The sequence below is a fragment of the Ischnura elegans genome, chromosome 9 (assembly GCF_921293095.1).
Source record: "Ischnura elegans chromosome 9, ioIscEleg1.1, whole genome shotgun sequence".
Taxonomy (NCBI): Eukaryota; Metazoa; Arthropoda; class Insecta; order Odonata; family Coenagrionidae; genus Ischnura; species Ischnura elegans.
In genome coordinates, this window is record NC_060254.1 from 6,994,336 (window position 1) to 7,017,697 (window position 23,362).

General features: G+C 37.4%; 1 protein-coding gene and 1 long non-coding RNA gene across 2 annotated transcripts; one reads left to right on the forward strand and one right to left on the reverse strand.

Moving 5' to 3' along the window:
* Positions 1 to 280: 280 nt before the first annotated feature.
* Positions 281 to 3,157, forward strand: LOC124166080 (src kinase-associated phosphoprotein 2-A-like). The gene is made up of 2 exons (XM_046543697.1): positions 281 to 622; positions 2,834 to 3,157. The coding sequence occupies exons 1-2, from the start codon at positions 377 to 379 to the stop codon at positions 2,996 to 2,998; spliced, it is 411 nt and encodes a 136-aa protein (XP_046399653.1). The 5' UTR covers positions 281 to 376; the 3' UTR covers positions 2,999 to 3,157.
* An 18,251-nt stretch (positions 3,158 to 21,408) lies between these two features.
* LOC124166009 lies at positions 21,409 to 22,392 on the reverse strand. Its single transcript, XR_006866377.1, has 4 exons — positions 22,301 to 22,392; positions 21,983 to 22,204; positions 21,687 to 21,858; positions 21,409 to 21,582 (listed from the first exon to the last, which is right to left on the reverse strand). It is a non-coding gene; the product is annotated as an uncharacterized LOC124166009 (long non-coding RNA).
* Positions 22,393 to 23,362: the final 970 nt, after the last annotated feature.

Below are 23,362 nucleotides of genomic sequence, written 5' to 3' on the forward strand. Positions count from 1 at the left end.
TTTCATGTAAAATTGGTGTATCCTGTACAATGGAACAAGAGGGTACCACATCCTATTCGTTATTTTATATACCGTAAAAGATCTATTATTATTTTCATTTTATGTTTATCTCATAATAAAAGTATGCTGGCATCATCAGACATGAAAGGCAAGTACCAAGTTGTACCTGTGATGGTACATGACAATATTGAATTTTTATAACAATATGCTCTCATATCAGAAAGCATTTTTTTTGATTCAGTAGTGAAGCAGTTGAGTTTGTGCCCTAGGTTTCATTTCAGGTACACACATTTTAAGCCAGCTCATGGTTATTAAACCCTTGGTATGACTCACACATAATATGAAAAAAAGTTCCGCAACATAATATTTCAGGGCCATGGCACAAAAGTATGGACCTCTGCAGCGAAAAGATCGCTTCATGTTCATGGATCAGCTGAGAAATTTTTGGGCTGCCCTCCATGCCAATAAGCTGTATTTCTACCGCAATGAAAGAGAAGCTCAACCTCGGAGTTGGATCTGCATAGATGGATACACAGCCAAATCCGCACCCAATGCTGTGAGGGATTCCAAGAAAAAGCCATTGTGCTTTGAAGTCATTTGCCCAGCAAATAAAAAACTGCAGGTAAACAATTATCATTTTCTTGGATGAAAACTATTAATGCTGCCATGTCTGTTTCCTACACAAAATTTCAGATATCACGAAAAAATTTATTATCTATTTAGGAGTTAGAAATGGGAAAATTCAAAAGGATAAAAAAGCATGACTGCCAATCATTCATCAGTGCTAAAATTCTGTGTAATATATAACATGTGAAGCAATAGTGAAGTATTTCCCTTCATGCAATTCATAAGCATGTGGTCCACAGGTCCACATCCGGTCAAAACTGGAAAAAGCCTTTGGAAGCATTTTATTTTTTACTCTCGCATACATGCACAATGGACAACAATGATTTATTTATTAAATTTGGAGAATTTTCATAGTGTACATATATATATGATTTCATATTTTTTCTGAGTTTAGCAAACTGAAAGTTAAAAGGATTTTTTCCATGTTTTTGTACATTATTATCAAGAGATTTTAGCTCAAAGTTTTGCTGCAGCAGTTGCATTTTTTATAATTCAATGTTATTCAGTCTCTGTTTTTTGCATCAAAAGTTGTGTTCTATTTTTGTCATAGTAGAAACAAATTAGACCATTAGATTGTACCAAGTACTCTTCTGTGGAAAGTTGCTTCAAATGTCAAATGACATGGAATTATTAACAGAAACTAAATAAAAGGCTCTATTTTAATTTTAAGACTATGTATTAGTTAGCTCTTCATCCTAATACAACAACATACATATATTGTGAAACAGTTACAGCAATGACAGCTTTGTTGAAAAATGGTCAACTTCATGGTAAAAAAAATTTTCTGGTCTAATTTGGAAGTGATACACTCGATACCCTTAGCCGATGAAGTCTATAAAATGTAAGGAGTAAAACAATATTTTTCTCACTTACAATGGTGCTGTGGTTAATGAATACTTGCTACTTCTGATATAAACCGGAAGTGATACTTTATTAACATACAGCCTAAAAATCTTACAGAAACATAAGGAGTCGAACGATTCATTGTTTGTTCACATAAAATGGTGCAGTGGTTGAGGAGATGAATGTCACTCCTGGTGTGAACAAGAAATTAAATTTTGATAAACATGCCCCATGTTATTATCGTTAATTTAAAACTTCCAACAATAGTTTGTTTATTAAAATCTGTGGAACCATTTGACCACAACGGTTGAGAAATAATGCATACAAACATACAAACTGAGGAGCTAAAAGCAATACACGTACTCTTCTTTCGGCTTGGGAAGCTGTGTAAAAAACTAACTCTCAACTAAAATTAATATGTATTTGTTTTTGCCCAAAATACATAGTCCATCACATTTATTGAAGGGAAGAATGGTAAGGAAAACAAAAGGAATTCTTCCTTTCCTTTGTAATACATACACCTATCCACCCAGATGATTGCACAATGCCCAACACCTGTTTGCTTGTAGAACTTGGCAATAGCCTTTGTGGTGGTTTATAATGTTTGAATCCTTGGCTGCCATCCAGGGGATTTTCCCTGCTTAGGGTTGGCGATCATTAAAATCTCCCAAAAAGTTCAGTTCCTAAAAAAGCATTATGTGAAAGTTTTTCCTGGATATACACAATAACTTATACCACTTCATTTATTTATATAAGAGCGCGACCCGGGTTTCAATGAATAATCATCATCATCAGGCGCTAATTATGATTTGTTTATCTTATGATTGTTACCTAGTTACTTGATGAATTTTAAAACGGACGCCAGAATAGGGGAAAAGAATGGGTAAAGATATTCATTTATAAGAGTACTGTCCATCCTTTTCCCCTATTCTGGCGTCCGTTTTAAAATTCATCAAGTAACTAGGTAACAATAAGATAAACAAATCATAATTAGCGCCTGATGATGATGATTATTCATTAAAAACCCGGATTGCGCTCTTATATAAATAAAAAAAATGGTATAAGTTATTGTGTACCTACTTCCAGGAAAAACTTGTAATAGAATACCACAAGGTTAACGAAGAGTTAGTGAATTATGTGAAAGGCTTTTCTAAATTTCAGAGGCACATGAATTACCAAAATATTTATGAGGAAGCAAAGCCATTATGTGCTTTCTTTTTTCTTTTTATGTGTTTGAAAATTTGAAGCATGCTATAACACAATGGGGAAGTGTAAAGGAATAAATGTATGGATGAAAATATTAATCATAGAAAAAAGAGTTGCACGTAATGTAATGAAGCCATTACTATTTATTCCACAACAGTTCATAGCAAGCTCACCAAATGATATGGAGCAGTGGGTAACAGCCATAAACAAACGAAGTGGTTCATCAAGCAACATTAGAAGCTCAGACACAACAAACCCAGATGAGGACAACACAAGCACATATGAAGATGTGGATCTTATTTGTGCATCGCTCCAAGGATAGTCAGGAAGTCTCCGAGGTGCACAGAATGAGAATCGAATAGTCCAAAGGAGAGCAGAAGATGATGCCATCCACAATGACATAGACTCAGCCTTCAGTGCAAATATCACCATCCCTCAAGACATTTATGATGATACAGACTCTTCGAAAAAGTTTGACGAGGCAATACCCTATTGGAAATTTCTTATAAGAAAATTTCTTATCAGAAATTGGACATATTTCTTATAAGAAAATTTCTTATAAGAATTTTTCTTATAAGAAAATTTCTTATAAGAATTTTTCTATAAGAAAATTTCTTATCAGAAATTGGGCAATTTCTTATAAGAAAATTTCTTATAAGAATTTTTCTTATAAGAAAATTTCTTCTAACTATCAGTTACAAGATGTTATTTATAACAAATTTTCTGATGGAAATATTTATTATAAATATCATATCAACATGCTTAAAACACTTGCGCAAACTCCTATAAAAAGCTACATAAGATTTACATCCCTACTGAGAGTATAAAGTTAGCATTATACCTAATTTAATCCAAATGTAGACGCCTATATCTTATACAGCAAACCTAATGATTTCCCATGAACCAAATGTAGATGTCTATCATCAGTGTACATCAAAAAGGACATTGAAGCTCTGTAAAGTTCACCTGGCTGGCCAGACAAGGCGAGGTACCATAGAGGTCTTTCAGGGCATGGGTTCTGTATAGGGTTAATGTCCCCACATGCTAAAAGAAACTAAAATCAATGAAACCAACGATAGCCTCCAATGATGGACTGATAATTGAATACAACTTTGGCAATCATTACGCAATTAAAGATACAGGAATTGCAATATGGAATATGATTTAACCTGGAAAATTGAAGAAGCAAATGAAATAAAATTCAAGTTCCACTGGAGATAGGTACTTCAAGAAATTATATGGGAAGGAAGAGTAAAATTTGATAAATAAAATGCATATGAGCAATGTTTTTTTAAGATACCAGAGAGAATGAGACCTCTACATGCAGATTTGGATAGATAATGAAAGAAATAAGCAAAGCAAAATGGAATTTGATGCCATTTTGGAGAAAAGGATACGTAGAATATGGCTAACAATAAGTGCAAGATTTAGGGATATTAATAGGAATCACAGAAACACTGATTGAGTATAATAGTTGATGTATTTTCCATAAAATAATAACTGTGCAGATGTTATTTAGGTTTACTCATACAAATTCAATCTCATTCTCTTCAGAGAGGTCTAATAATCACTCACTTTGTCCATTGAAACACTGTTTTCATTAAAACTTCCACTGATACTAGATATGCCACAATCTGAAAAAAATATACATATCGATCTATCTAAATTAATGATGAAAAGTTTAAAATTCCACGAAACTATCTGTTTAAGGTAACATAATTTTAGGAATGCCAGTTTTGTAATACTTACCAAATGAGGTCAATGCCTTATTTTGGTTAGAAGCACACGACTTATTTTATTAAACTGCTATCACAAAGACATAGTGAATGATTAACACATAAAAGCAATCCCTAGCAACCTAACAACCAAACAAGTTTTGGTTGTTAGGTTGCTAGGGAACCATGTGAACAGTATCCTGCAACGTATGCAATCGTAGTATACATCGTGCTTATTCATGGCCCATATCAAACTTCCATCGGTTAAGTAATCTATAGACTCGAAACAGACAGATTTTATAAGTGTACAATTTTTCGTGTGCTCTTAGGGATATATATTAACAAGTCTCATAAGAAGAAGCCTCAACTTCTTGGAACCATTTATGTCAAATACCATGCTGAAAACGCCAATAAATTAGCAGAACTTACTTAACAAAGAGTTATACATTATTTCCAAAAAAATCTTATAAGAATTTCTTAAATAATTATAAATTGCCAACATAAGTTATGGTGACTTAAATGCATGCCGGATAAAAACCTGAAAGTTATGTGACCTGCGCAACATTCTTATAGAATGCTACATATAAGAAATGCAAAGTTCTTATAAGAATTTCTGTAAGACTTATAGAATCCTATAAGAATTTCTGTAAGACTTATAGAATCCTATAAGAATTCTGTAAGACTTATAGAATCCTATCAGAATTCTGTAAGACTTATAGATATCTATAAGTCTTACAGAATTCTTATAAGAATTTCTGTAAGACTTATAAGAAATTTCCAATAGGGTATACGATGATATGTGGATGCCCTCAGAAGTTTGATTAGGAATAAGTTCTAATCAGCAATTTATGCCAACATTAGATCAAATTAAAAGTACCGCAGGTATTTTTTCTGAATATAGTCCCCCCCTTTTTTCCCAAAATGTCCATGGTAATTATAAAGGGGGGGCTAAAACATTCATATCTTCCAGTATTAATATTAAAAGTAATATTTCATTACTTTAAGCAAACTAATCAGCAAGAAATCGCAAGATCAAATGGGTCTCATTGAAAGAGGCACTTTGCACTCTATAGGTGTATCACCATATAAACAAGTCTTAGTGTATTGCCTTTAAGTAAGGATCAGAAATCACAGTTAAGCAGGGGTACACAACCCATAACATCGGGTGATTGGAGGAAGGGGAATGTAAAAAATACTACTTATATTTTTAGGGATTTTTGTGGTAAAATTTATTAAATAAATCACCAAGACTATGGGTGGAAATGGTTAAAGAGTGGTACATACATACCTGCTACAGAGAGTAGAAAATTGAAGCTGCAACACTATACAGATGTCACCAACTCATGAAAAGTGGGCTATAACTTCTGCTATATTTATATTTGCAAGTAGATAGAGATTGGTTGAACAAGGAAGATTTTTTCTTTAATGTAGCTGACCTTCCATTTCATTACCTGAATGATTTAAATGAATTTTGAATTTGGGTATGTGTCTGAATTGTCTGTAGTACTAGCCTTCATGGCATCTTGTAAAAATGTAGATTGATGATGTAGTAGAGAGCTTTAATGGAAAATGACCTCATCGCGAGGCCACCAAAACCAAATCAGACTACATCAATAAAGGAAGAAAAGGAAAAGTTATGCTTTATCTAGTATCCTAATTTTGTAATATTCTAAATGTGTGTATGGGGGAGTCCGCTGCATTTGGGGCACACTCAGAGAGCTAAGGGGCAGTTTGGGGGTTATTCCTCCCCTCCAAGCCTATGCTTAAAAAATGCCACCCAGTGAGCGTATATGTACGATACTGCATTTTGAGCAATGAGAGGATCTAACCGGAATATCTGCAATATCTACTCCTTACTCAAAACATGATACATACTATCATAGCCAATCCACTTTCAGTTTTCCCATGCTAACAAAGTTTCTAAATATATTTCATACTTTATATTTGTTAAGTGAAAGTATTTAATTATCTAAGGATGTTATAATAATTATTACATATAATGATTTTATTTCTGCTGGTTAGCAAATAACATAGAAATTGTCAAAAGAAAAAACCACACACAAAGATGACAAACAGCATTGGTTAAGATACAAAAAAATAAAAACATAACAGGACTCAGTAAAATAAAATAAGTTTAAGTATGACAGCATTCACACTTAGATGCCATGAAATCTGAAATGCATTAATAGGCTTTTTCAAGAGGTAAATTCATTACATGGTTTTTGAACACTGGCAGATAAGAAATAGTAGATGTTATCTCCTCAAGATTGAGGGTTAAAATTTGGCTTGCATTTCCCAACATGATCAATGTTTGCATACCCTTATCAGATCAAATGGGTATCTTTAAAACAAAGTATCCTACGAGAGAGAGTTGAAACAATTATATTAAATGAAAATATGTATACGAGTGAACTGATTGGGTACAAAAGTGGATCAGTAACAATTTCAACCATTATTTTGTATGTTTTGTATGACTTTATCCAACCATTATTCACACAGCCAGAGTAAAGGCCCTCACATCAATTGCCATCATCTTGTTGAGCTGAAGTCCATTGGTTGAGCATGTCCAATCTCACACAAAATTTGACAACTGGATCCCGACTGCTTATCCTCCTGTGACTCAAAATCGTAAAATGTTTGTCCTTAAATGGGAACTCATATTGCATCTACCCCTGTGTAATAGAGTTGGTTCATTACTGGATCATTCCCTCTACAAGAGAAAGACTCCATACAATGGGTGTGCATCACTTGATACTACTGGAGGATTTTTTGACAGCTGACCAGCTGTGCTGGGTGAGTATAGAATGTTTATTCACTCTAATCTCCCCATGCACATTTGATTCTCTTCCAATTCTTGAATGAGTAGTATTTTGCAATGAATTCTACGTACAAATAACAATAACAATTATATCTGGTCTACTGATGTGGAAGGCAGATGAAAAAACAGCATTCCCTATGGTAGAGTTTAAATCCATTACTTTATCCAGAGTGTCAATCAAAATCATTCCTGAGATACGAAAAATTGCATTTCTTAACATAAGACGATGATGTTAACATTTTGCACAATTAACTGTCAGAAAATAACGTGTAGATAGTACTATTCTTTTGTACCTAATAAAAATACTTTGTGATTGTTGAGAGGTGAAAGAATTCTGTCAATTTGATTGAAAAGTTTTTATACAGAGTGATATGTAATGTAACTTATAATCAAATATTTATTGAATAAAAGTATGTCCCTACATGGGGGTTATTTCACAAAAATATCTGTAAGGATTGTCTCAGTAAATCTCTGAGTTGAATTTTTTAAATGAGGAATGTGGCAGTTGACACTAAATAGAGCAATTGAATAAATTCAGAATGTTCAGGGTTTAAGGGATTATGCTGGGATATGCAAGTAAAGGTATGAAAAATCCAGATTAGCGACTCTGAAAGACTTGAGCTACCCCACTACCATTGAGCTACTGGTATTGTTAGCTAAGTGGATTAGTAGCAATTTTAGTAAGAATGTCAACGCAGAAGAGGATGTTTATTGCTGACACATACCGTAACAGAATGCGGAAATTTACTTCATCTTGCAGCACAGCACTGCGATTTGTCAAGGTGGCAAGACTGTGGGAAACATCATCCTAAATAGTAGTCAATCACTCACACAAATGCTAGACAAAACCACTGGCACACGTGAGTGAATGGTTGCATATACAACAGGATATAAAAGAGCCGAACAACATTGTTTTCAGGGCATTTCAGCACCACACTATCCTCTGCTTACCATACTACTCAAACCTCTCAATTTCTCCCGGTAGGTCCACCCATGCCAGATAGGCCGAAGGGTAGGAGCAAGACGAATGGCATTCTTCATGATGATGACACGTAAAAAACACAGTCGAAAAGGAAGTGAATAACCCTACCAATAATCTCTTCCCTGAAAACATATTCACCCAAACAGCCAAACCAAATGGGCCTCCGAAAATCATTGAACGGGACCTGTCAGCAAAGCATAGGTGTCGCTCATGGCGGAAGTGGCGGCTCGTGAGTCAAGTCCTGGGGGAGGGGGGGGGAGGCGCACTCCACCGAGGGGTCATAAATTTTTAATGTTTTGTGTATTTAAGTAAGTTTTTTAAGTCAATTTAGGTATTAAACTTTGGGATACTATATGTTCCGTTTTTTCAACAAAAATACCTAGTTTACCTAATAAAGCTTGATTAATAAATACTAAATCAGTAGACTCTCGGTCATACGGATCAGCTTAGCCCGGACACCCGATTGTACCGATCAATGATCTTGAAGAATAAAAATATATTTGCTGCGATATTTTACCAATACAAACGATAATACGTAACTTTGCGTTTCAGCGCCTACATTTTTTGCGCGTATACGACCGCAATAGACATCTTTTTCGTGTTTGCAATCATAATGCGTTATTTGTCAAATCAATAGAATAATTGCAAATGATTTAGGTAGCAATGACACTTGTATCACCTGAGGAGGGAGGGGAGTGTCAATGACCTCCACTAGGCAAGAAACACTTCCAGAATGCGCACGCTTTGTTATTGCAGATGTTACCTTCGATTGCTGTGTTGTCGTTGTTTCTTTGGTTTTTTAAACAGATCTCAACTTAATTCTCTCGTCAATTCATAGTTTGACAACTATTTATATATTATATTTCACGTCCTTCTTAATCTGTTCCACGTAGTCTATTCGTGGTCTTCCTTTTCCATTCCTGCCATCCAGTTGTACCTCGACTCCATCAGTCATTGATGTCTCATGACGGTGGCGTGGCGACAGGGAGGGGAGGGAGGGAATAGATCCTCCTTCAAACCCTCAGAGAAACATATATAAAATATTTAAAACTCTTGGACATCCAATTACTCTCGTCGGGATTGAAGGACGAAGGATTAATAAAGGCAAGACATTGACGAAAATATATTTTTTGGAGTAATTAATTTACATGGATTTATTTCAATTTTATTTGGGTTGAACAATTGTCGTGTTCCGCCGTTTCTTCAGCGCATTCCATGCCGAGCCCAGGAGGCCGCGCTTTCGGCTCGTTATCCTGTTTAATGTGGGGATTCCCCTTCCGGTCCCCTTCGGTTCCGGTCAGGCCTATACCACGCACCCCCGAGGTCAGAGTAGGGCCGTGACCCTCCTCTGGCCCCGTTCATTCTCACTCACTCCACAGCTTGCTGACTGAGGTACCCATGGCCTCCTTTAATACTTGTATTAAAGAAGGTCATGCAGGAACCACTCGTGGAAGATGTCATCCATCGAGAAGTCACCTCCAGCCATCAGGCTGCGCTCGAAAGACCCATGGCCCCTCTCAACCAGCGGCTGAAAGTGGTAATAGGACTCCGAGCCCTCACCGCGGCCATCGTGGGGGACAGGTAGAAGCTCCTCCTCTCCTTCGTCTTCTATGTCCCCCAGGTAGCCTTCCTCCGAGATTTCGCTGGACGTATCCTGCGAAATCTCGGAGGGATCCTCTCCCTCCGCAACTCCCTCCATCACTGCTTCAGCCAGGACCGTCACCTCCTCCTCCGTCTCCTCCTCCTCCTGGCGTCCGCAGCAGCAAAGAACGCAGCCCATTATATCTCTTAGCTATGGCTTAAAGACAGCAAGTCCACAACTAAGCAGCTATTAAGGCCAAATGAGGAACCCGAGAAGTGGTCTCCATGGAACTCCCATTGTTGCTCAGCGCCAGAGCCTTGAACATCTCATCCATGGTAACGAATGAAGGGTACTTGAAATCAATTGTTACCTCCGACGTGATTGAGATTTTAGGGTAATCATAACATTAATAAAGTTGAAAAGAGACATGGTATAGAACAGTAATTAATCCTTTGAATCGAAAATTATTTCGATTTCAAATTGAAATCCCTCGTTTTTATTGATTTTTTAAATTTATTCTCATGTGAGAAATCAGAAGCTGGTTCAAAATAACTTTGAATGAAGTTATATCAATTATTATTGCTAGCAGGGGAAAGTAACCATAAAGAAGTGGTTTGATTACTTACATATTATATTTTAAAATATAGCGAGGTGGAAATTGTCGCATTACCTCGCAAAACAAAGAGTTGTAATACCTACTTCGATATTGAAGTGCAGTAGTCCATACGTCCTTCCCCAACCTGATTAATTCATATTGGAACATTTAGAGCTGCTTCCGCATAGATATTGGATTTCCCCCAGTGACGCACCGACATCATTGTAGGCTTGGGACACTGCTCAATATAGGCCCTATACCCACTATCTGAAATTTATCCCATTCCTTTTACTACAGAGAATGCTGGAGAACAATTTGGAAGTATAAACTGGAGGTGCGACCTGGGGAAGTTCCGCTGTGCTATAAGTTCTATTATAATGATATTTGAATTAAGATCATTAAATATGTAGGTAATTAAAGACAGTTAAGGACCGGATAATAATAATTAAAGGTGAATTTTTGAGAAAAATAGAAAATAATGTTGGTCACTCGGAGGGTAGAATCGGTAGAAGGTAGGTTCCTAAAATTTCTGCTGAAGTTATTGGGAGCTTACAGTTGCAAAAAATTTGTCCTCTAGTCAAGGGGGAGGAGCTTCATGTGTTTTTGGAAATCTCATTTTCGCAAGAACTAAATCTAAATCACCGGGAAAGGAAAGCGAAATTAGATCATAATTCCCTGAATAATTCACACGATCACAGAGATATTTTACTTGGAAAACGTACCTTTTTAACGTTCCGAGATATCCTTCACCAGTGGTAGTTTGGCCTCTGCGCTGAAATTTCACGTTATAGGGAAAATAAACCCTGTTCTTCGCTTCCATAGCACAAGCACTTACATCCTTTCGCACTCACGAAGACAAACTGACTAATTTTCTCGGTCAAATCGTGAAAGAGAATAGTTTTTAACCAATTGGAAAGAAGCATTTGTGGAAAACCCCGTGCGAGCCACATCGTAGAAAACGTTTGTGCGGATGTCGAAGGTAAGCGATACTCAACAGTGCAAAGAACCCTTCCAAAGATCGAGGCAATAAATCAATAGGCGGCATTTCTACACAGGGACAGTTATGAAACGAATACAGAACTTCTTTAACGCTAGATAAGCGTCATAACACAGCATAACGGCCAATGCATGAAGACCAACACTTATTATAGACATACATGGAGAAATAAGTCCGTTTTACACGGTACACGGAATTGCGCAATCTGACGTACGTGCGAAGGCGTAATCAAAATTGCGTCGTGTAAAGCGGTGAATTGCTAGAACAGATGCGAGATGGCAAAATTCTAGCCCAATACCAGGAAATCCTGGGTAAGAAACTAGAAGAAGGAGCAGAGAACCTGAAAGTAAATGACTCGGTAGATAGAAAATGGCTTAATATAAAGAAGGCTATGGAAGAGGCTGCAAATGAGACCATAGGAGAAAGAAAGAGAACAGGGAATGAAGAATCGTTTGATAATGAGTGCAGAAAAGCTATGGAAAGGAAGAATATAGATCGAAGGAACACCATCCAGAAAGAGACACGACAAAATGTCGAAAGATATAAAGAAAGCAGAAGACAAGCAAATAAAATACTACGAAAAAAGGAAAAACAGTACTTAAAAGGGTATGTGGAAAAGATTGAGGAACTGAACACACAAAATGAAAGTAGAAAGTTATACCAGGCAATCAAACGGAAGACAAATAAATTTCAACCAAGAACAAACGCATGTAAGGATAAGAATAGGAGGTTGGTTGGAACAGAGGACGAAGTAATGGGAAGATGGGCCGAGTACTTTAAGGAATTGCTGAATGTCAATGAGATAGATGAGGAGGATGAGGAGGATGGAGAAATGTTGAACATGAGGGTGGACACCAGCATCAGTAGGCCATCAATTGAGGAGGTGAAGGAGTCGTTAAAACGGCAGCGGAATGGGAGAGCTCCAGGGGAAGATCAAATTACATCGGAGTTAATCAAGTATGGAGGAAAAAATTTAACAAAGAACCTACATAGACTGATATGTGAAATATGGGAGAAAGAAGAGATGCCTGAGAAATGGAAGATTGGTTTAATTTGCCCTATATTCAAGAAGGGAGATAAATTGCAATGCAGCAACTATAGGGGAATCACATTACTAAATGTCTCTTACGAGATACTTTCTTGTATACTGCAGAGGAGACTTAACACGTATGCTGAAGTAATCCTTGGTGAATATCAATGTGGCTTCAGGCCGGGAAGAGGAACAACCGACCAAATCTTTGTAATGAGACAATGCATGGAGAAATGATATGAGTACAACATTGACCTACATATGCTTTTCATTGACTTCCAGCAAGCTTTTGATAGTGTCAATAGAAGAAAAATGTTGAAGGCATTGGAGGGACTTGGAATACCAAAAAAACTAATTAAGTTGGTAAATGACTATGGAAGGATCTCAAGCTAAATCGGGGGCAAGACTAGTGAAGCCTTTAAGATAACAGCTGTAGTAAGACAAGGAGATTCTCTATCAGCAGTACTATTTAATCTGTGTCTACATTAAGCCATGAAAGAACTGGGGTTAGAGGGGACAATTGTGCATAAATCTACTCAGGCATGCGCCTATGCCGACGACAGTTCTAATGGCACGGAATATGGATTCTCTGAAAGAAATATGCAAAATCTTAGAACAGAAGAGTAAAAATATAGGGCTCAGAATCAATGAGAGAAAAACGAAATACATGAAAATGTCGACCACGGAAGACAGAAGATGGACTCAAAACGTTACATTTGGGCAGTACAACTTTTAAAATGTAAAATATTTCAGCTACCTCCGTACTAATTTAAATTGTAAGAACTCAATGACAGAAGAGATCAACAAGAGGATAATTGCTGGAAATAGGGCTTACTTTGCTAATATTAAGCTCCTGAAGTCAACTCTTCTATCTAAGGAGATGAAATTCAAGATCTATAAGACACTTATCAGACCGGTCGTGACATATGGAGCAGAAACGTGGAGCATCTCCGCTGGAAACGAGCAAGCTCTGCGGATATTTGAACGGAAGATTTTGCGAAAGATATATGGTCCCGTGACAGATGGGGTAACTTGGAGGATAAGAACAAACAAGGAAATAGAAAATATTATCCGAGGCGAAGACATAGTGAGATTTGTGAAGACCCAACGGCTGGCTTGGCTAGGTCATGTTGAAAGAATGAGTGAAGAAAGGATGCCTAAGAAGATTCTACATGGAAATATGGATGGAAAGAGAAAAAGAGGAAGACCGAGGAAAAGATGGATGCAGGATGTGGAAGAAGACACGAAAGCTATGAGGATTGTCAGATAGTGGGAGAAAGTGCAGGATAGGAGAAAATGGACAGGCGTCTTGACGGAGGCCAATGCCCATACCGGGCTGTGGTGCCGAGGAAGTAGTAAGTAGAGACGGCAAAATAGCCCCTGTTCTAACGAAAATAGAACATGGGCTATTTTGTCGTCTCGCGTCCACGCATGTGTTCTAGCAATTCACCGCTTTACACGACGCAATTTTGATTGCGCCTTCGCACGTACGTGAGATTGCGCAATTCTGTGTGCCGTGTAAAGTCTTTGAAATAGGCATCTTCACTACCCTCATTTGAAATACATGAACATGCACATACACCAATGGTTAAGTGCTGCAATGCCTTCCTGACAGCATACCCACACACGTAATTGAGACCCGAATATTCCTCGGCAGTGATTAATATTGGTTTGCTCATAGTTTCCAGGAGGTCGAACTGATTGAGTATGAGCTCATCATCTTCCAACGCTTTAACTTACTAATAAATAACTTACCTTCGACTACAGCTAATATTATAGGTTAAAAAATGAATCTTCTAACGTCATCTCCTGAAAAAATAGGGTTTAGAGGAAGAAAATTAACTTCAAACGAGTCATGCCGAGTATCTTATTCACCACGAGTCCACTGTCGTAGAATGATAAACAAATAATAAACAGGCCTCCTCCGCGTTGTTGCCAAATATCATCCCTCCGGCCTGTTTAAAGACGGCCGTGGTAGTGCCCGCCGCGGCGGCGCACAGTGGTCCCAAATCGAAAAAAGCTGACCAAAATTAATAACGTCGTAATTTTACCTAAAATAGCAACAAAAGTGGAAGTCCCTTATTGATTTTGATCGTCTGAATCTTATTTTGGCATTACTTTTACGATATCTCTTCATGTTAACATTTTTTGAGCTGTTATTATTTAAACAATTTTTAGAAAATCTCGATATAGATGTCATTGCGATTGGCGATAACTTGGTGTTCATGGAGAGCTTAAAACTGTATAATTTTAATGTAAAAGATGTATTAATTGTAGTTAAAACCCATTACAGAATTTACGACATCAAATTGGTGAGATTGGAACCCGCGACCATCGGCATTGTCAGTGAGATACCAAAATCGGAAAAAAATACTCACACTCACTCAGTTTTGTCTTCCATGTATTTGATAAGTCACATTAGATGAAATAAAATGACTGATATTAAGAAAATTGAGGAAATCAATGATCGAATGGCATTAAAATCGCTTCCATGTAGGTATCTCAAAAAACGAATTTTAAGAATCGTCTTCCGATGTCACCCCATCGGACCCATTGTCGCTCTGCAAATCACTTAAAATTAGTCAATTTTCACCTCACCTGATAGGCTGACCTTGTTGTTTTGTAACTCCTGTTGTAATCAAAATGTATGATTCAGATATTTAAAGGAGTCTTCGAAAGATGTCTTCATAATTTAACATTCTTGAGGATATTCTTGTACGCTGCTCTCGGAATTTCCTCATGTCTATGTTCCTGGCCTCCAATGCTTCCTCCGTTAAAACTTCAAATGTAAGAAAGGATTCTTTGGAAATTGCTGTTCCTCGTATCAGCACTTTATGTACCATGAGTAGCATATAATACCAACCATAAGCGATGTACAGCTCAGCTATTTCCATGCAATACTGGCTGAAGGCTTCATTATTTATCTCATCGCCGCAGGATAGAGATTTTAATATCACTGAAGGTTTATGGATAAGTCTTTCATCGATACCTGTCGTTAAAATTGCAAATCACATAAATAATTACATTTCATGCACATGAAGCATTTGTTTTTAGATTTTTTAAACTTATGGAAACGATTCCAATATTTCTTACTTATTGACTATAATTTTATATTTACACGTAATTTCATCTTATCTGAAATGAAATCCTGAATTAAAACTCCACTTTAAAAAATATGATGATTGAAATTAAAGAATGATTATTTTTACACACTGCATATATTCGCCGACTGCATATGCACGGTAGTCAATTACACTCACTAGATGTGAGAGGGAGATATTGATATACTTCTGAAGGGAATTTCATTTCCCTCTGCAGCCAGCTTTTGAACGTCTCTTTGAAATGCACATCTGTCCTCGAGCTTTGATTCCATTTTCTCAGGTATTTCGGGAAAACATTCTTCGCGTAAAACGCGTCAGAATATTTTTGGTATGTTTGATTTTATTCTGTCGAAATCTTGTTTCCAAATATTCCACGACATATTCCTTCTTCTTCGCTTATGAATATTCTTTTCTCTCTGTATTTTTATTGTACACCGCAAGGTACGAAAACATTTGCGGCACCCATAAATCAAATTTAACAGGTGTACTTACGGCTGAAACGATGAATGCGATTTTTAAAAATTGTCTATTTTTAACCAATAATAAACCAGAAATAATGAGTTGACATTGAATAAAAGACATTCAAGCTTATATAGACTTGCCTCTGAGTTTCCGGCGTATCCTGAAATTTGCATGCCAAACATTGGCAAACCAAGTGCTTTAATTATCTGGACAGGAGAAGTTTCTCGAGTTAGCCGTTTTAACACAGTTAGGAGCAAAGCACTTGTTCACTAAGAAATTCATTAAATAAAACTGAGTGGGAAATATTCACCACATCCATACAATGAATCTGATGAGGGAGGCGGTCATCCTCATTCCGTTATTATATGAGAAAAAATGCACTTGCAAGATGCACGCACCCCTGGTGGGTTTAGAGGAATTTTCCCCTCCGAATTCCATCCTATCTACGTCTATGGGCTGATTAAATGATCCTGTGAACAATTCATGGCATTATGAAGCATTTATTTCTCTTAACGCTAGACCTTATTTCGGAATAATGTGCTGACAACGCTGTGCAGCATGTAAGGGAAATATTCTCTATAAAAATATGAGGAACTGTAAGGTTCTCGCATAGTTACTTAAGTAGTTGCTTTTGATCACACATAATTTTTCTCATTAAGAGCATGAAAACCGGCCCTCATTGTTTTCATGAATATTTGAAGGTGAGTGCACAATTGAGAAGTGTGCATAAGATAGGCGTGAAGCACTTGATGTATGTAATCTTACAGAATGTAGAATTATGCTAAGTATACACCATGCGGGTTCGACCAACGATAAAAAAATATTTTAGCGATAATGCCATTCGGTCTTCCGCAGGCCGCCCTCAAAGGAGCGGTGCACCGGTCAACTTAAAACCCTCTACATGTCGGATATGCAAGTATAGGCAAGATTTATTTTCTCCCTCTTGTTGTACATACTCTTCCCAAGGATCCTGCATAGGAATCTTTGAGGAGCACGGAGGAGCACAAAACTATATCGACACATTTGACTGAAAATAGGCCCAAAAATAGCTAACTTTATAAATAATTAAATATTTATATAAGCAATTCTGAAACGAACAAAAAATACTATGATATTGTGAAGAAATATGCAAACTTATCGAATTAAAATTGACAGATGAATCCCATTATGTTGAAAGAGTCATTTATTAAGTTGAATTACCCTAAAATCGACTATTTCTACGCCTCGGGCGTTTTAGGCTGAACATGCCCATGTTTGACGGGTTACACAAGTCAACATAAAGATCACACAAGCCTATCAGGTACGAAATATTGTAGGCCATATCCTGTAGAATCCGAATACCTAATTCAAAACTTCCACTTTAAAAGTCGAAAACATGACTTAGGGCCAGTTTTTTTTCGATTTGGGACCACTGTGCGGCGCTCCGCCGCACGTGTCCCCTTTTCAGCGTTTGAGCTCATGGCAGCTACATAAGGCCTTGGAGAGTAGGGATAGCAGAATATGTGAGTTTATAGTGGTTAGAATTGGGTTTTCGAAGAATTAACATGTAATGTTTTGCTGCCGCCCACTAACCGAGACAAGAATCTGACTTTCATGCGCAATCGTTGAGTCCATCATATGTCTTATGAAGGAAATCGTTATGTGCCCTTGGAAAAATTAAAACAATAAGACTAAAATGGCATGCTAAATGTATGCAGTATACGTAAGTGTAGACTACTTTCATTTCGTCTCAATTTTAGCGAATTATCCTTGACTACAGCGAAGTCTGAACAAATGTTCGCATCTAACCACCGCGTCGGGCGGTTGGACATTCACGCACATAACTTGATAGGAGAGGCGCGGTGGCGAATTGGGGCAGGATTTTTCAATTGATAACTAAAGTTGACACTTTATTTTAAAATGTGGAGCCAAACACTTCGTGAAGCAAAGTGAAATACATAAAGTTTTTCTCTACATTATGTTATAAATACACGAAAAATAGGACATTTTATTTGTTTAAATAAAGGTTTTAAAAATTATCGCAAGAATAAAAACTTTCACCCAAAATGATTGTTAAAATTTTCATTATTATTATAGAATGATATTAATTTAGGCATATTAAAACATAACGCAACAGTAGCAAAAAACTTAAGTCAATTTTTTGAAAAAATGGGAAAAAAATTTTGAGATCATTTTTCATTAAATTGTTATACCTCTCCTGCTTTGAAAAAATGAGTTAAAAATAAAATTAATTCAGTGATGTGGTCATTGATGATTCTATAATTTGGAAATATAATAGTTTTTTCCAATTTAAAAAGTGAAAAAAAATCATTTTTGGGCAGCTTTTTTCGATTTCAGCCCACTGAGCGCCTTTGCACGCGCATTTCACGCAACGCGATAGCTCGAGGGGCGGGAAAAAGACGGTCGGGTGTTAGGCAGCTAAACAAACATTAATAAATAGCCCAACGGTCATACAGCTGATACGTTTGGAAAGCTAAATATTTTATTTACAGAAAAACTTTTTTTCGAAGTAATAAGGAACAATAAGTGACCGAGTTTATTTTTTCAGATAATTTTTTTAATTTAAATTATTAAATTTAATGTTAAACTACTCACTTATTTATTCCTAACTATTAATTTCAATTAAATTTTCTCTGTTTACCGAAGCGATCGTATGGACTACTGCACTTCAATGTCATTCTATTTTTCTCAAAAATTCACCTTTAGTTATTATCCGGTCCTAGAACTGTCTTTAATAACCTACATATTTATTGATCTAAATTCACATATAATGAAAATAGAACTTATAGCACAGCGGAACTTCCCCAGGTCGCACCACCAGTTTATACTTACAAATTTTTTTCCAGTTTTCTCTGACTTTAAAAAGTGAATGGGATAAATTTCAGATTGTGGGTAGGGCCTACATTGAGCAGTGTTCAAAGCCTACAATGATGTCGGTGCGTCACTGGGGGAAATCCAATATCTATGCGGAAGCAGCTCTACATGTTCCAATATGAATTAATCAGGTTGGGGAAGGACGTTTGGACTACTGCACTTCAATGTCGAAGTAGGTATAACAACTCTTTGTTTTGCGAGGTAATGCGACAATTTCCACCTCGCTATATTTAAAAATATAATATGGGAGTAATCAAACCACTCCTTTTTGGTTAATTTCCCCTGCTAGCAATAGTAATTGATATAACTTCATTCAAAGTTAAATTGAACCAGCTTCTGATTTCTCACATGAGAATAAATTTAAAAAATCAATAAAAACGAGGGATTTCAATTTGAAATCGAAATAATTTTCGATTCAAAGGATTAATTACTGTTCTATACCATGTCTCTTTTCAACTTTATTAATGTTATGATTACCCTAAAATCTCAATCACGTCGGAGGTAACAATTGATTTCAAGTACCCTTCATTCGTTACCATGGATGAGATGTTCAAGGCTCTGGCGCTGAGCAACAATGGGAGTTCCATGGAGACCACTTCTCGGGTTCCTCATTTGGCCTTAATAGCTGCTTAGTTGTGGACTTGCTGTCTTTAAGCCATAGCTAAGAGATATAATGGGCTGCGTTCTTTGCTGCTGCGGACGCCAGGAGGAGGAGGAGACGGAGGAGGAGGTGACGGTCCTGGCTGAAGCAGTGATGGAGGGAGTTGCGGAGGGAGAGGATCCCTCCGAGATTTCGCAGGATACGTCCAGCGAAATCTCGGAGGAAGGCTACCTGGGGGACATAGAAGACGAAGGAGAGGAGGAGCTTCTACCTGTCCCCCACGATGGCCGCGGTGAGGGCTCGGAGTCCTATTACCACTTTCAGCCGCTGGTTGAGAGGGGCCATGGGTCTTTCGAGCGCAGCCTGATGGCTGGAGGTGACTTCTCGATGGATGACATCTTCCACGAGTGGTTCCTGCATGACCTTCTTTAATACAAGTATTAAAGGAGGCCATGGGTACCTCAGTCAGCAAGCTGTGGAGTGAGTGAGAATGAACGGGGCCAGAGGAGGGTCACGGCCCTACTCTGACCTCGGGGGTGCGTGGTATAGGCCTGACCGGAACCGAAGGGGACCGGAAGGGGAATCCCCACATTAAACAGGATAACGAGCCGAAAGCGCGGCCTCCTGGGCTCGGCATGGAATGCGCTGAAGAAACGGCGGAACACGACAATTGTTCAACCCAAATAAAATTGAAATAAATCCATGTAAATTAATTACTCCAATAAAATATATTTTCGTCAATGTCTTGCCTTTATTAATCCTTCGTCTTTCAATCCCGACGAGAGTAATTGGATCTCCATGAGTTTTAAATATTTTATATATGTTTCTCTGAGGGTTTGAAGGAGGATCTATTCCCTCCCTCCCCTCCCTGTCGCCACGCCACCGTCATGAGACATCAATGACTGATGGAGTCGAGGTACAACAGGATGGCAGGAATGGAAAAGGAAGACCACGAATAGACTACGTGGAACAGATTAAGAAGGACGTGAAATATAATATATAAATAGTTGTCAAACTATGAATTGACGAGAGAATTAAGTTGAGATCTGTTTAAAAAACCAAAGAAACAACGACAACACAGCAATCGAAGGTAACATCTGCAATAACAAAGCGTGCGCATTCTGGAAGTGTTTCTTGCCTAGTGGAGGTCATTGACACTCCCCTCCCTCCTCAGGTGATACATTTACACACGTTCTTTCATCAATTATATACACTTTACTGTCAAACTGAAACGTTAACTAATTTTGATTTTAACATGAAGTGTTGGCCATTACTGTAAAGAAAATTACTAACACGCATCATAATGATCAACCTTTTATTCTTTACTGCTCTATCTTCCCTTACAGGTAGAGTGCTAAGAAAATAAATAATTTTAAGGCAAATATGAGTTTAATTCTATTCTATTTTAATGATTAAAAAAAATACCCTGGCCTCATAGCGAAGGAGAATTATTGTAAAATAAAACTGAATTACCAGTGAAAGCAAGGTTTTTTTCAGTTCAAATCTTCCATAAGCTCATGACAATGATAATTATATCAAACAAGTCCAATAAATAAAATGGTAGTGCCCCAACTTAGCACAAACATAACTTCATACCAGAAAAACTGTATTGGGGCAAATAAGGTAAAGGAATGGATGAAATGTATACTCTAAATACCTTATCCAAATAAAAAAGCCTTTACCTGGATTGTGCAATGAATAACCTACCTATATCACATCTGCAAACGACAAGATTCAATGGTAAAATACTGACTTGATTACATGAGTTTTTCTCTTCATATTGAAGTAAAGTATGAAAAATGGGAAGCAAATCTGGAGCGTAGGTTTGTTACGTTTGGCCTTTAATTAAATGCATATGCTAATGCAATAGGAACATTAAATTCTTTCCAATTCAAAGATATCCATTAAGCTCATCAAAACAGAATAAATATATTTATTGCAACATTACATTAAACACACATTATTACATTACATTACATGTATTTTATATACACCAGGCTATATTTACAACATTTAAATTCACATGGAAACAAATTGTTCATACGGTTCCATCCAACCTGCATTTTCAGGAATTTCTGTTATATTCTCAAATGCATCTATTCCCTCATCAATAACTATATGGAGCTCCTGGCCTCTGTTAGGATCTCCACTGTTAATTTAAAAAAGAATAAGCTATTTAGAAGATTGAAATGAGATACAGGGCTGGACTCCCATTATAAAAAAGACAGAAAAAGGAAAGAAGTATCAATTTACCTCTGCTTAGACCCATTGCCATGTCCTTGGTCCTGCTGTCTAATGGCTGAGGTCATTGCCATACCTCTTGGACCGCTGAGGTCAAGTGAGCGATCGGACAAATAACTGGGCAACTTCTTCGCCTCCTGCTCTTCGTGTTTGCCCATCTTAATCAGTCTCTCTCTGTACACAGCTAGTAATTTAAATGTCATCATATGTATTAGATTGGCGGTTCAAATGATAGGAGAATAGTGAGAACTAAGTGATCACAATATCATATGTTGAAGCTGACGTTAATTTCACGGATATTTAAATACCTTTGGCAATTGTCAAGAAGGTCAAGGTGAATGGGTCAATCCTTTTTTCCTTGGGTAAACCCTCATCTTTTTTCCATCTTCCTCCCCAAAGACACCAACTAAGAGGGAAGTAGCCCAAGTCCTGTCCTCTTCTGCAGTTTGGATACTTTTGTATGCAGATTCAGTGCAGTATACCCCTACCAAGGTGTACCTCCCATCATGCGGTTAATGAATTCGGCGAATCTTGGCGAAGGAAAGATTAGACCGAAAGATATACTCTACAAGGAAAGATATGAATGCAACTATATACTGTTAAGAATAAATTCTTCTAATACATACTTAAGCTTTCTTTGGGGGGTTGTAATAGCTCCATTAAAATAAAAGAGCTAAATAACACACTGAATTCAACGCAATATGCTCTCTTTTGTCGTTCCGGCCCGAATCACTGTTTATTTATTTTAAGCATAACTTCATAGCAACAATGCAAAACGACCAATATAGGAGACAGAGGAAACGTCAGTGGAACTGAGACGTACTCTCCGTGCACTCCCGCGGAGGAGTTACGGAAGCGTGTTTGGGTTTCAGGAATCTCGGAGAGTGAACCGGGAGCAGTGAAGCCACACGGAACGTATGGAACTCTCCGTTGACGCTACCTCTACGCTCAGGCAAGTGTTCGATTTTTACCAGGGTACTCAAATAAAATACATTTTCGTCAGTCTTTTGCCTTTAATAATCCTTCGTCCTTCAATCCCGATGAGAGTAATTTGATGTCCATGAGTTCTAAATATTTTATATATGTTTCTCTGAGGCTTTGAAGGAGGATCTATTCCCTCTCTCCCCTCCCTGTCGCCACGCCACTGTCACGCCACTGTCATGAGACATCAATGCCTGATGGAGTCGAGGTAAAACTGGATGGCAGGAATGGAAAAGGAACACCACGAATAGACTACGTGGAACAGATTAAGGACGTGAATAAGAGATATACGTGCCGTGGCAGCTCGTGAGTGAAATGCTTGGGGGGCGCACTCCGCCGAGGGGTCATAAGTTTTTAATATTTTGTGTATTTTAGTGTGTTTATTAAGGAAAATTAAATTATTAAATTTTGTGACAGCATATGTTCCGTTTTTTCGAACAAAAATACCTAGTTTTCCTAATAAAGCTTGATTAATAAATACTAAATCAGTAGACTCTCGGTCATACGGATCAGCTTAGCCCGGGCTCTCGATTGCACCGATCAATGATCTTGAAGAATAAAAATATATTTGCTGCGATATTTTACCAATACAAACGATAATACGTAACTTTGCGTTTTAGCGCCTACGTTATTTGCGCGGATATGACCGCAATAGACTTCTTTTTCGTTTTTCAATCATATTGCGTTATTTATCAAATCTATAGAAT

Excerpts from the sequence above, each read along its gene's own strand:
- LOC124166080 (XM_046543697.1), top strand. The coding sequence starts at position 377 with ATGGCACAAAAGTATGGACCTCTGCAGCGAAAAGATCGCTTCATGTTC. Across the intron at positions 623-2,833 it reads CAGCAAATAAAAAACTGCAG|TTCATAGCAAGCTCACCAAA; the intron begins GTAAACAATTAT and ends ATTCCACAACAG.